General features: G+C 35.1%; 1 protein-coding gene across 2 annotated transcripts in view; it reads right to left on the bottom strand.

Annotated features, from left to right (window-relative positions):
• Positions 1-13,085, bottom strand: part of LOC111418230 (sodium-dependent neutral amino acid transporter B(0)AT3) — a 37,609-nt gene extending 24,524 nt beyond the window's left edge. For both annotated transcript variants that reach the window (XM_023050721.2, XM_023050722.2), the window contains exon 1: positions 12,484-13,085. In XM_023050721.2, coding sequence (XP_022906489.1) covers positions 12,484-12,757 — 274 coding nt within the window. In that variant the 5' untranslated portion in view covers positions 12,758-13,085. The remainder of the gene's footprint in view (positions 1-12,483) is intronic.
• Positions 13,086-13,722: the final 637 nt, after the last annotated feature.

Raw genomic sequence — 13,722 nt, forward strand, 5'->3', positions numbered from 1 at the left:
ATATTATGGTGAAATAAAGTGCAGTTTAAAGGAAATTTAATACAGATTTAACACCCCATAAATAATTTCTTAATTTCCATAAGCATCGCTGTTATGGCTTTTTAAACTCAAATCTGCGCGTTTGATCGTAGAAGATTTTAACAGTAGATCTTTCAAAAACCGTATCTCAAAGACGAATTGAAATATTAAGGTGAAATAAAGTGCACTTTAAAGCAAATTTAATGAAAAATTTAACATCCCATAAATAATTGCTTAATTTCCATAAACATCGCTGTTATGGTTTTTTAAACTCAAGTCTGCCCGTTTATTGTTGAAGATTTTAAAAGTATATCTTTAAACAATCGTATCTCAAAGACGAATTGAGATACTACGATCAAATAAAGTGCACTTTAAAGCAAATTTATCATATAAATGATTTCATTATTTTCATAAACATCGCTGTAACCATTTTCTAAACTCAAGTCTTCATGTTTGATTGTTGCAGATTTTAAAGGTTGACTTTTAAAAATCGTATCTCAAAGACGAATTAAAGTGTACTTCAAAGGAAATTTAATGCAGATTTGACACCCCATAAATAATTTCTTAATTTCCATAAACATTGTTGTTATGATTTTTTAAACACAAGTCTGCGTGTTAGATTGTTGAAGATTTTAAAAGTAGATGTTTAAAGAATCGTATCTTAAAGATCAATTGAGATATTAATATGAAATGAAGTACACTTTAAAGCAAATTTAATACAGATTTAACACCCCATAAATAATTTCTTAATTTCCATAAACATCGCTGTTATGAATTTTTAAACTCAAATCTGCGCGTTTATTGTTGAAGATTTTAAAAGTATATCTTTAAACAATCGTATCTCAAAGACGAATTGAGATATTAATATGAAATGAAGTGTACTTTAAAGCAAATTTAATACAGATTTAACACTCCATTAATAATTTTTTAATTTGCATAAACATAGATGTTATGATTTTTAAACTCAAGTCTGCTTGTTTGATAGTTAAAAATTCTAAAAATGAATCTTTAAAAAATCGTATCTCAAAAACCAATTGAGATATCACGATAAAATAAAGATCATTTTAAAGCAAATTTAAAGAAGGCTTATCGTGCCATAAATCATTTCGTAATTTCTATATACAACGTTGTTACGATTTTTTAAACTCAACTCTTCCCATGATTGAATTTTTGAAATTTTGCTCCGAATCTTACGCTAATTAGGGGTGATAGATGGTTAATAACCCAAATTCTTCAACAGCTAATACTATTAACATAGCTTTTCCTACGGCATTGTTATGATTAATTTCTTTACAAAATCTAGCATCTACATTCTGTAAACAACAAAGAAAGAATTCACTTCAAAATTTACAAAATGTAACTATTTTGCCTTCAATTAACTTTGTAATTAGAATGCTGCACGAAGTCAGCACGCAATATCAGGTATTGCGTTTTTTATTAAATTACTTTAAATTGTTAATATGATAAAAATAAAATTAAAATCGAATAGGAAGTGAACTCCATTACGGTTAGATCTGTTTATTTAAATGTGTAGTATATTGGATTTTAGACAAAAATAGATACAGAAAACGTAAACATTTTAAAACCAATAGAGATTTCAACATTTATTGAGAGAATTCGTACAAGTTCACGTTGTTGTTTATTTTTCCTGGTTCCACACGTTCTTAAAGCCTAAATGTCTAATTCGTAATACTTCCAATTCCTAGGTAATTAGATCGATTAAACTTTGACACCGAATTTGTAAAAGGTGAATCATCAATCTTAGATTGTGGTGTCATCAAAATTATTTTTTAACACTTAAACCGGATCATACGATGTGGTATATTTAATGTTCGAAGGACACACTCACGAAAATAAGTTGTAGGTATTTTTGAAATTTTCTAAAAATAAAGCTAAAAGGAAGTATTTATTGATGCCCAAATAATGATTAATAGGCAGTTACAAAATAAAAATGAAAAAAAAAATAAGGGTTGGACATTGTATGACGCAATCTCAAACATCCCTAAGCCTATAATTCCTTTCAAACTACCCATGAAGCACGTTGACCTACTTAAGGGATTATTGATTTTTTAACCGTTGCCAAAAAACACTTAAAAGCTTCTTATCTAAAATTAAAATGTTATATCAAAGTGAAAATTAAAAAATTTCGTTTTGAATATCATGTTTAATAACAATACATTTCTTTACAGCTACCAACTTCATTGTCCTAAATTCAGCTGTCGTAGTGCTTTCCTGTTTAGGAACATCGACTCCATTCAATGCTATTTCAAGTGTACAGGAACCATTCAATGCTTATATCACGGCTGCAGTCTCGTGAAAGGAACAGAGAAGTACACGTGCTTGTGCTAACGTCCTTGACTTTGGCATCCCAACCAAGGCGCAAAACGAATGGTTTTTTTTTCATTTGTAGCAATTTAAAAATAGAGAAACCGCAATCGAAAAAAATTAAATTTTTAATTGAAATTTGAAACTGTACCAACCGATTTAATGATGTTCTAGAAATAAATTCAATATCGTTTACTAGTTGAATAATGAAACGACACGGAACGTTGGTCTACGAAGTCCTACTTGTAATTCAATCAATACCAACACTTCCCCAACGATTCCTCAACCAACTTGAGATATGCGCGTGAACATTTCCTCGATTCAATTCAACATCAATACAAGAAAAAAAAATTTAAATTACCTGTTTTGAATCTTTCTTGTATTTTTCTTTTATATGCCATATTTTCTTATTATGACCAAAAGCCAGAATTAATGATCATTTCTAAAGGACCAATTGTTAGAGGCAAGCTCGAAGCAAACAATAAAATAATCCATCAAAGTATGAAATTCAACTATCTAGGAGTATAAACTGCATGAACTCTTATAAATGAAGTAAGCAAATAAAGCTAATTAAATACTTTCAGTAAAGACGGCAAAAACACAAAAAAGAATAATAAGATCGGGCGAAATTAAATCATTCAAAACAATATGAAGGAATCACATGTGATGTTAACGCGCCCCTGGAAGATCACCTCCAAGATGGTATGATAGTTGGAAGTCAAGGTCGAAGAAGGTCAAAAAGTAGAAAAAACAGGACATCGTTCTAATTGACGAGGAAGAAATTCTGCCAAAGTTCGTGGAAATTCTGATATTACGAGGACTATTTAATTGAATCGCAAATTTAAATGATCTACTAGACATGGGAAGCTGGATTTGATCACAACGGATACTGTATCTAACTTATGGATGCTGAAACTAATTAATATAGATCGTGGAATCATCTACTCAACACTGGAATCATCAGCTAAATACTAAAATCAACCAAAGAATACTGGCTCTAATTACTATATATTTAACTCCTGAATAGTAATCACTATAAATAGTGTATCCAACAATTGGATACTGGAATCGTCCATAGAGTACTGGAATAAGCAACTGTAAACTGTATATCGTCCAAAGAATACTGCAATCGTCATCTAGACACTGGAATTCAGGTTAAAATCATTATGGAAAGTTTATCGAATTTGTGCATACTAGAACTGATTGCCATGGATACTGCACCCAACAATATGCTGTAATTATTCACTGGATAGTTAAATAATACTATACCGTAAATATCACAAACAATGCTTATGGCGGCCGGTAGGCGTTCAAACGCCGACCCCAAGGCATACAGACCAATTAGCCTGATTAAAGATAATTTAGCACTGTGACCATGGAAATTTCATCAAAGTCAAAGTGCTAAATTATCTTTAATTATATCCAATACAATGGTAAGCAAGAAGATTACAAACAATTAGCCTAACTTCATTTCTCCTCAAAGGGTTGGAAAAGGTAATCGATCAATACCTTAGGAATGGAGTGCTTGTCACTAATCCATTCCACCCTAGCCAACATGATTACCAGAAAGCAAAATCAACAATTACTGCTCTCCATGCTTTGACTAGCACTTTAGAGGAGGCAATTGCAACCAAAGAGATAGCCCTATGTGCTTTCATAGACATAGAGGGTGCGTTTGATAACACCTCCTATGAATGGTGTATTGCCATGTTGAAAAGTCGGCAGATCACAGCCAATCTGGGAGGGGAGTCGTTGACTATAAAGGGGCTAAGAGGATGTCCCCTAGGGGGAGTGCTATTATCTCTATTATGGTGCCTGGTAGTTGATGAGTTGATAAACGCCACAAAAACGGATTCAAGATTCAGGGGTATGCTAACGGTAATCACAATCCGAGGTAAATATGATACAATCATAACTCAACTAATGCAAAAAGCCCTACTACTCACCAGTATTTGGTGTAGAAGCAATGGGATCAGTATCACTCCAAATAAAATCGAAATAGTCCCTTTCAGTCGGAGAAGGAAGCTACAAATAAAAGCACCCTCCATTCAAAGTACTATTAACCTCAAAACAGACGTTAAATGCTAGAGGGGTAATTAGGGTAATACTAGACAGTAATCTAACCTGGAACTCACACTTACAATTAGATAAGGTGAGGAAAAAGGCCATCATGGCAAACCAGATCTGCCGCAGGCTCCTAGGAAGGAACTGGGGTCTTAAACCACGAATGGCTCATTGAGCCTACGTAGCAATAATCAGACCCATGGTCGCCTACGCCTCATTGCTTTGGTGGCCAAAAACAAAACATAAGACAGCACAACAACAGTTGGCACAAATCCAGCGGTTAGCATGTCTTAACATAACGGGTGCAATGAGATCCGGTCGACGACTGCTTTGGAAGCCCTACTTGGTCTCACACCGCTCCATTTATATATACAAAAGGAGGCAGCTTCAAGTGCCTTATCACTGAAAACAGTTTTTCACTCAAGTTGATGCAGGGTAACCTCATCCAATCACCTAATTGAAATTAAAACGGACCTTATACAACGGACGACAGAATACATTTTCAACCAGCCATATAAGGTCATATTTAGAAGCAGGGATGATTGGGCGAAGGGAGGACCTCAACTAAAAAGAAGTGCCCTAGTCTGGTACACCGATGCTTCAGAGACAGTTAGATCTGGAGTAGATATAGGCATCAGTGGACCAAACATGGATACTAAAACCACCATTTTACAGAAACAGCATTTTACATCTAGATAATGGAACATATTGTCAGAGATAATGCACCGAAGAATTGAGTACTGAAATCATTCACTGGTTCGGAATACTGGATTTATTTGCGAGATAATAGAACTCACCACTAGATTGAGGTCATTATCATCATTATTATCAAGTAATGTACAGGGTGGGCAAATTTGGGTGTTATTATAGGCTATCTCAGAAACTATAAGAGATACGAAAAAAGTAGGTGCCATGTCCCGGTCTCTTTTTTCGAGACTAACCCAATCCCGCAAACACCAAACCTCTATCTTCTTTTGTTTTTAAGTTATAGCCAAAAAGTCAAATTTTCGTGATTTTAAAAAATGCCCATATTTCGTTTATTTTTGAAATTAGAGAAATGGGGTTGATACGTTCTTAAGACACTTTTTTAAGTAGAATATACTGCCGTTGAAAAGTTTTAAATATACTTGATGATTTTTGAGATATAACACAAAGTTGTGTTTTTTTAAATACAAACTATACTTGATTATGATGTTAAAGAAAAGAGCATATTTTTAGCTTTCCAATGATGTATCGCATGTATGGTGTATTTGCAGAAAATAAGCGTTAATTTTCAATTCGAAAATAGTAAGCGCTAATGTTCAAAATTTTGATTATAGTAGTCCGGACAGTAAATACTACCTAGTGGCTATAATATATGGTTTTGCACGAATATGACAGAATAAAGTTGGTTTTGTACCATTATTCAGGATAAGTTGGTTTTGTACCAACGAATAAAAACTTTGAATAGTTAATTTAAATTTCTCCGCATCTTATCCCTGACTTTGTTTACCAATAAAAAATGATTAGCATTTAAAGTTTGTTTATTAAAAATACAAGAAATGTATTAATTAATGAATAATTAAATATGGACAACTTCAGGAACTAAACAGTCATAAACTGTCATCTTCTTCTACTCAACTTACTGGTTGTAAGATTAGAACAGTTCGGTATCAATGAATGAAATCTTCGGTAGTATTTTCCCAGTTTTCCCCAAACATAAGATGTAGAAGTTTTTTGATATCAGCAATCTTTTCTTTTGAAATTGAGTGAGCTAGAGGAAAATTAGGAATCATAAACTGGGAGCGGACTTTCGGAGAAACACCGTTTGAATGGGGATATGAAGACTTATGTATCATCTTCAAAGCGGACTCCAATATATTCTATATTTAATTTTATTGTTTTATTTAAAGATAATGCGGAACTTCTTAAACGGGAAACTTGTTTCGCAAAATTCATGAATGAAATGACAAGTAAACTCACGTTGCTATAGTAACTAAGTAGTATTTAGCGTTTTCCTCGCCTACTATAATTAAAAATTTGAATTTTAATCTTTAATATTTTAAAAATTGAAAAATAACGCTTATTTTCCGCAGAAACATCATGCGTGCGATACATCATTGAAAAGCTAAAAATATGCTCTTTTCAGTAATATCATAATAAAGTATAGTTTGTATTTAAAAAAATACAACTTTATGTTATATCTCAAAAATTATCAGCTATGTTAAAAATTTTTCAACGGCAGTATATTCTACTCAAAAAAGTGTCTTAAGAATGCATTAACCCCATTTCTCTAATTTGAAAAATAAACGAAATATGAGCATTTTTTGAAATCACTAGAATTTGACTTTTTGGCGATAACTTAAAAACAAAAGAAGATAGAGATTTGATCTTTACGGGATTGGATTAGTCTCGGAAAAAGAGACCGGGACATGGCACCTACTTTTTTTGTATCTCTTATAGTTTCTGAGATAGCCTATAATAACACCCAAATTTGCCCACCCTGTACAAGCAGTATCCAAGTAGTTCCAGTATTCAGTAGATTTCTGGATACTAGAATTACTGTTACTACGAAAACTGCACCTTACAACTACATACTGTAATCATCCACGAAATACGGAAATTTTTCAAAGAATTGTAGAGCCATTATCTGGACTTTCAAATAATCAGTCATTATAGATTTTATACCCAAAAACTGGATACTAAAATCATCCATCGTATCAGGAGATTATTCAAAAGATACTGAAATTAACATCTGGATAGTGGAATTTTCCACGCAAAAATGGAACTTATCATTAAATTCAGGTTTTGATCATTGTGGAAGCTGTATCTAACTTCTGGATACAAGAACCAATCATTATGGATACCACACCCAACAACTGTATACCGGAAATATCTTTTAGATTCTTTTAAAAAATTCTAATCATCATCTGAATTTTAGAATAATCCAAGATATACTGGAACAAACTACTAAAGAAATGAATACTGGAATAGTAATACACTAGATCGCCGATAAAATATTAGAATCATCATTCGGACATTAGAATTGACCACGAGATACTAAAACCAGCAACTATATTCAGGTCCTAATCATTATAGAAACAGCATTTTACATCTAGATAATGGAACCCATTGCCGCAGATAATGCACCGAAGAATTGAGTACTGAAATCATTCACTGGTTCTGAATACTGGATTTATTTGCGAGATAATAGAACTAACCACTAGATTCATGTCATTATCATCATTATTATTTCATTGTTATTATTATCAATAGTTTGCAAGCAGTATCCAAGTAGATTTCTGGATACTAGAATAACGGTTACTACGAAAACTATACTCTACACAGTATGTGTTCAGCGGTTGCTGACTCGTCGTTGCAAAGTCGACAAGTTTGATTCTCAGCTTGTCCAATGTAGAAGTGGTGGTATTTTAGTGGCGTATGGCCGGTCAGGAAATCTAAAAGTATCCTTAGATCCCCTTTGCTGAGGCATAAAACCTCTTTGGTTTTTTTTGCGACGGAGTTATCATACTCTACGCTTATCTGTGACGTAGAAGTTCTTTCTAGCGTAAGGCTACCTTTGAGGCCTCCTAACTGTTGATTATTTGTTCTAAGTGACTTTTTTGCAGTCCACAACCGGGTTGGGGTCCAATGAAGGGCGTTTTCGCTGCCTCTCTGGCCAGCTTGTCTGGCCAGCTCTGGCAATGTTTCTGTGACCTGGAACCCACCATAGAGTAACAACATTGCCCCTAGCAAGTTCTCTCAGGTTGCTGGTACACTCTCTGATCAGTGCAGAGTCACACGTGTTGGCCTGAATTGCCTTTAGGGCGGCCTGACTGCCTGTGAAAATGTTTATGATACACCTTTCTATACCTTTTGTAGGTTTAAACCGGCGCAGAAGTTCATAGCAAGAACTTCTGCTTAAAAAATAGCTATGTCCTAGCTGAGGGGCAATTTAATGTGGGTATTTCGTCCACTGATGCCCATGCTTACTCCGGATACAACTGTCTTTGAAGCATCGGTGTACCAGGCTAGGGCTCCTCTTTTTAATTGCTTGTAGAGCCATTATCACAACTGGATACGATCTGATACATAACATGGAATCCATCGTATATGGAGATCGTAGAGATATTGAAATCAACATCTAGACAGTGGATTTGTTCACGAAAAAATGGAACTTATCATTAAATTCAGGTTCTGACCATTGTGGAAGCTGTATCAAACTTCTGGATACAAGAACCACTCATTATGGATACCATACCCAATAACTGTATACCGAAAATATCTTTTAGATCCTTTTAAAAAATTCTAATTATAAGATAATACCTTAATAATAATAAATTCTAATCCAAAATATACTAGAACCAACTACTCCAATGGGGGAGAGGAGATAGCAGAAGAGGAGATAGAAGCAGTGCTTAGGGGATTGAAGAAGGGAAAGGCGCCAGGTGAAGATGGGATCCAGAACGAGGCATGGTTGGAAGCATCAAGGGTGGTGAGAGTGAAGTTGTTGGAGGGGATGAATAGCGTATGGAGAGGGGGGTGGGATTCCGGAGGGATGGAAAGTGGGGTAATTTGCCCAGTATATAAAGAGGGTAATAATGGAAGTGTAGAGAGCTACAGGGGAATTAACCTACTAGACTCGGCATACAAGGTATACACGAAGATACTGCTGGGAAGACTGGAGGAGGACATGGAGTTGGGGGGAATTTTGCCGGATGGGCAGACAGGCTTTCAGAAGGGAAGGGGAGCAATCGACAACGTGTACGTGTTAAAGCATCTGGCAGATAGAGAGCTGGATAAGAAGGGAGGGAAATTATACGCCCTGTTTATAGATTTGAAGGCGGCTTTTGATAAGGTGGATAGGGGGAAGTTGTGGGAGGAGGGGGATCACGGAACACCTAATTGCGAGAGTGAAGGAAATATACATGGAGACTATGGCTAGGATAAAAGTGGGAGATAAGTTGAGTGACGTGTTCTGGACGACGAAGGGACTGAGGCAGGGATGTCCGCTGAGCCCAAGTCTGTTTGCACTGTATACGGCGGACCTGGAGTATAGACTGGGGAAGGGGCAGATGGGAGGGTTGGTGGTGGGAGATAGAAAGGTGCATATGTTAGCATACGCGGATGACATCGTTAGAGAGTCTTTGGAAGGAAAGTGGCAGCGAGGAAGATTATGTTTGAAGGTCTGGTTAGCAGTGTGATGATGTATGGGGCAGAGGTATGGGGATGGAGGGAGCAGGGAATGCTGGAGGACGTGCAAGCTAGATATTGGAGATGGGTGCTTGGGGTGGCGAGAGAAACACCGGGGTATATAGTGAGGGAAGAGGTAAAGGTGGATAAGGTCAGAGTGGAGGCGGGCAGTGAAATATGGAGAAAGAATAGAAGGTAGGCCAAACTGCGGGATCTTGGGAGAGTGTTGGAGGAAAATTAGAAAGGGAAAGGTCAGATATGGGAAAGGAGACAGAGACAACTATTATAGACGAGTGGGCTACTCGATAACTGCGATAAATAGTAGACGAAGGGTGGGTAGGGAGATGTGGAGGGAGTTGAGGGATAGGCACCGAGATGTGCAGAGACAGGAAAGAAGGACACAAATAAAAGAGGAAAGGTATAACGAAAGGTACAGGAACATAATTACGGAGGGGCTGCCTAGATAGTTGTTATTGGAAGGAGATGAGGAAGGGAAGAAGTTGGTGGCTAGGTTCTGTTGTGGAAATGAGGAGAGAGCTAACAGATACTGGATGGCCGATGAGGAGAGGTGATGTAGGCTGTGCAGGGAGGAATGGGAAACGTTGGAACATATATTGAATGGGTGCAGTGAGTTGAGGGAGGAGGAGAGGGGGGAGAGGGGGGAGAGGGGGAAACGATGGATGAGAATGGTTGTGGGGGTGAGGAGACAAAGGGATGGATGAGAGGATGATTGAACCGAGGAGCCGAGGGTGTGGAAATGGAGGAAGAAGGTAGAGGGTGAAAATAATATTTTAATAATGTAAAGAATTGTAGACAGATTGTTGTATACAATAAACTCTTAATTACTTAATTGAGGTTCTAATCATTATGGAAACTGAAAGCGTTCAAAAGATACTGGAATCATCATCTAAATACTAGAATTATACACGAGATACTAACAAAACCCTAGATTGTAGTGGTAATCACTCAAATATCCGTCGATTTAATTAGCTGACCATCTTGTTAATTATTTATCCATGGGGAACTTTTTGATTCTCTCATAGATGTCTGGATGGATTATTCATCGTTTCTCTATATTCTTCTCTGTCCATAAGCAAGGTCTCTGCGTAAAGCTTTATTTTCGGCAACTGTAAAGATTGACTTGATGGTTTGGCTGTTTCATTCTTTTTTTATCTGTATTTAGTATTCCAATGAATCCAATTTTTCTGGAATTTTTCAACTTTTCAGGAATTCTCAATCTGCTTTTCCATGGTTATGCTATCCACTTTATTCCAACCTTTCCTGGATATAGAACTAAAATACGCAACTTGGATACTTCAAATATCGTACAAAGGAACTCGAAAGGGAAAAATCGATCAGAAAGCAGTTATCATACAAAATGTTCTCATAAAATAGATTTCGACAAGATAAATTAGTTGCCGGGAATAGCTACTATTATAAAAGAAGGACCAAAGAAAACAACATCAACAAGTAGGAGGATATGGAGTTCAGCCGAACAAAAACATGAACATAAATCATCATTTGTTTGAATTGAAATTTAAAGATGAAAGTTTTGAAACATACTGTTTTATTTATTGTATAGTTTATTTGCGACGTATGGTAAGTTGTAATTAGTAGTAAAATAGAAAGGTTTAAACATAAAGTTATACAATTAAGTTGATCAGCGCAATATTTTCAAAATTTCTCAAATATGTGAAAATAAGCAACTGAAAAGGGGTAACAAGAAGCATTGCGTGTACAAAAGCAATAACTTAATAGACATAAAGGCAAATATATATGTTGTAGAAACATTTGATTTCTCTATTGAAGAGAAATAAATTGTGGGCAATAATTTAAAAATGAGACGAGTGAAAATGTTTCAAATTGGATTTTCTATTTTAGTTTTCATGTCACCTTTAATCGGTTTCGGTTAAACCTGCTCATTTCAAATTATTCGATGTAGTTTTGATTAAATCTTTTGTATTTAATCGTTTTAAATTAAACTTTGACGGTTTGGGTTTGATTTAAATTAAATTCCCAATTAAAATGTTCATTTCTATTGATTTTATTATTTTAACAGAAACAATTTTTTAATTGATCCTCTTTTGATTCGTTCGCAATTTAACCACACAAATTAGGTTGAATAAAATAATTTAAGGCAAAATGCAATTTTGGAGTTGAGTGCTGCTACTAGATTTTATTAACACTTAACGTTACAATTCAAGAAATTACCGCGATTATCGTAACTACGTAGACGAAAGCGTGCTCGCGCATGTTAATAAGAAATGAAATGCACTTAAATCATTTAAGAAATCGTCTTCTGTAATAATAACATGGCTACATAAACATCGTTTTTACACGTGGAGAAAATTAAGAGTCAAATTTAAAATTAAACCATTAACAGATCTTATTAAGTCCAGTTTGTATTTTTTAATTCTCTTCTCATCTACAAGGTTAATACTTAATGATGTATATGAGTTTCATGGATGACGAAAATTCCTTCTCTAAAAGTCTAAAAACAAGCTTTTTTGATACGCAAAAAAATAAAATTCTAATTATTTTGGTATTGTTAATTAATTGATTGTTTATTGTAACGTAAATTTTCATTGAACAAAGTTGTAACATAATAATAGGTGGTCAACAACTGCTCTTTTCCGGCGTTGGTTTTAAATGCAACAATATAACATGTTAACCTTCAAGAGAAATTTGATTCCACGGTAGCTAAAGTTATTTTAAGTATGCCACAAAGTTTCATTGATAAAATAGAACGATTGTTTTTTTATCAAATCGTGAGAGGTGAATAATCAATTCGGCGATTAAGCTGGAATAATCTAAATTATTAGATAAAAAACTATTTTTTTTTTAGATTGAGCAAATAGTTTTTTAAGAATTAAGAAAAAAATTGTATTAATCAAATTAAATCACCTCCTCCATTCTGTTGACATAAATAGGGAAACCTCCAAATATTTCCCAACCCAACCGAATATCCAATAATGGACAAAAAGAACTGCATCTTTCCAGACCAAGCGGCGCGATCTGGATCTCCATCGATGTTGCCGCTACCCCTCGAGATGATGGACCCCCGTGGACCTTGCAGAACAATAGTAACACCTGGTTTTCCACCTTGAGAGTTCTGTCTCGAGTTCAAAGGGGCCATTTCGTGCCCATTTCTTGTAATTTCCGACGACTTATTAGCCATTTCAAATTTTTTCAGCACTATTTTTTTCTTGATTCAGGAAATTATCCCCTCGTCGTTCCAAGGTTTCACTATTTTTAGGTAACCCGAACGAAATGTTTTTCTTTCTCAAAAAGTCTTTAACAACTTGTTGATTTTAATCAGAAAAAAATTGATTTAGTTTTTTTTAAATTCTTGGAAATATCAGGGATGGATTTAACCCATAATATCGTTTCGGATATTCGAGTTTTTGGGACGCGCGGATTATAGGTCGACAAGAAAAATAAAATCGATCTTTCAGCAGGATTTCAGTACTAACACGCGTTCGAACAGACGTGTGGTTAAAGAAGGACTGAATCAGTACTGAGGCAGTAGCACGTTTCGACCATACTCGATGTTGTAGGGGGCGCGCTTGCACTCGGTAGCTTTGACCAAAAGCTCTCTCACAGGGAAGCTAGTTTTGATCTCTTTTTTCCCCTTCACGAAAGACCAAGATTTCGAGGTTTACGCAAGGTCATCCTAAACGGTTTCTGTTTCAAAGGAAAATTCCTTGAGATTCGAGGAAAATTTTACCCACTTAATTTATGTATTATGGAAATTTTTGACGGATTATAAGAAATTATTGTAGAAAAATTCTTTTAAACAAAAATTGTTTATAAAAACAGTAATTTTAAAAATGTTTATGGATAAGTTATGGATAATCAAAGAAGTTATTTAAAGATAATGCATTTAATTAAATTTCATGAAAAATTTAACTTCTCAGTGAATGTCAGATTTGGTTTTCTTTCTCGCTTTTCTACAAAGAGTAAGATTTAGAAATTTATCAAAGCTGAGTGTTTATGGACAACTTGGTACCGCAAAAGACTTCAGTGCTAAATTCATTGTCAAAAAAAAGTTTACAAGCTTGATGAAAACTTTTGCCATTACTGCTTATCTGTTATTTGGGACACTCGCTTTTACAGATCCAGCTCACCTGGAACGCATAGATA

Source organism: Onthophagus taurus, chromosome 7 (genome assembly GCF_036711975.1).
Source record: "Onthophagus taurus isolate NC chromosome 7, IU_Otau_3.0, whole genome shotgun sequence".
NCBI classification, from domain to species: Eukaryota; Metazoa; Arthropoda; class Insecta; order Coleoptera; family Scarabaeidae; genus Onthophagus; species Onthophagus taurus.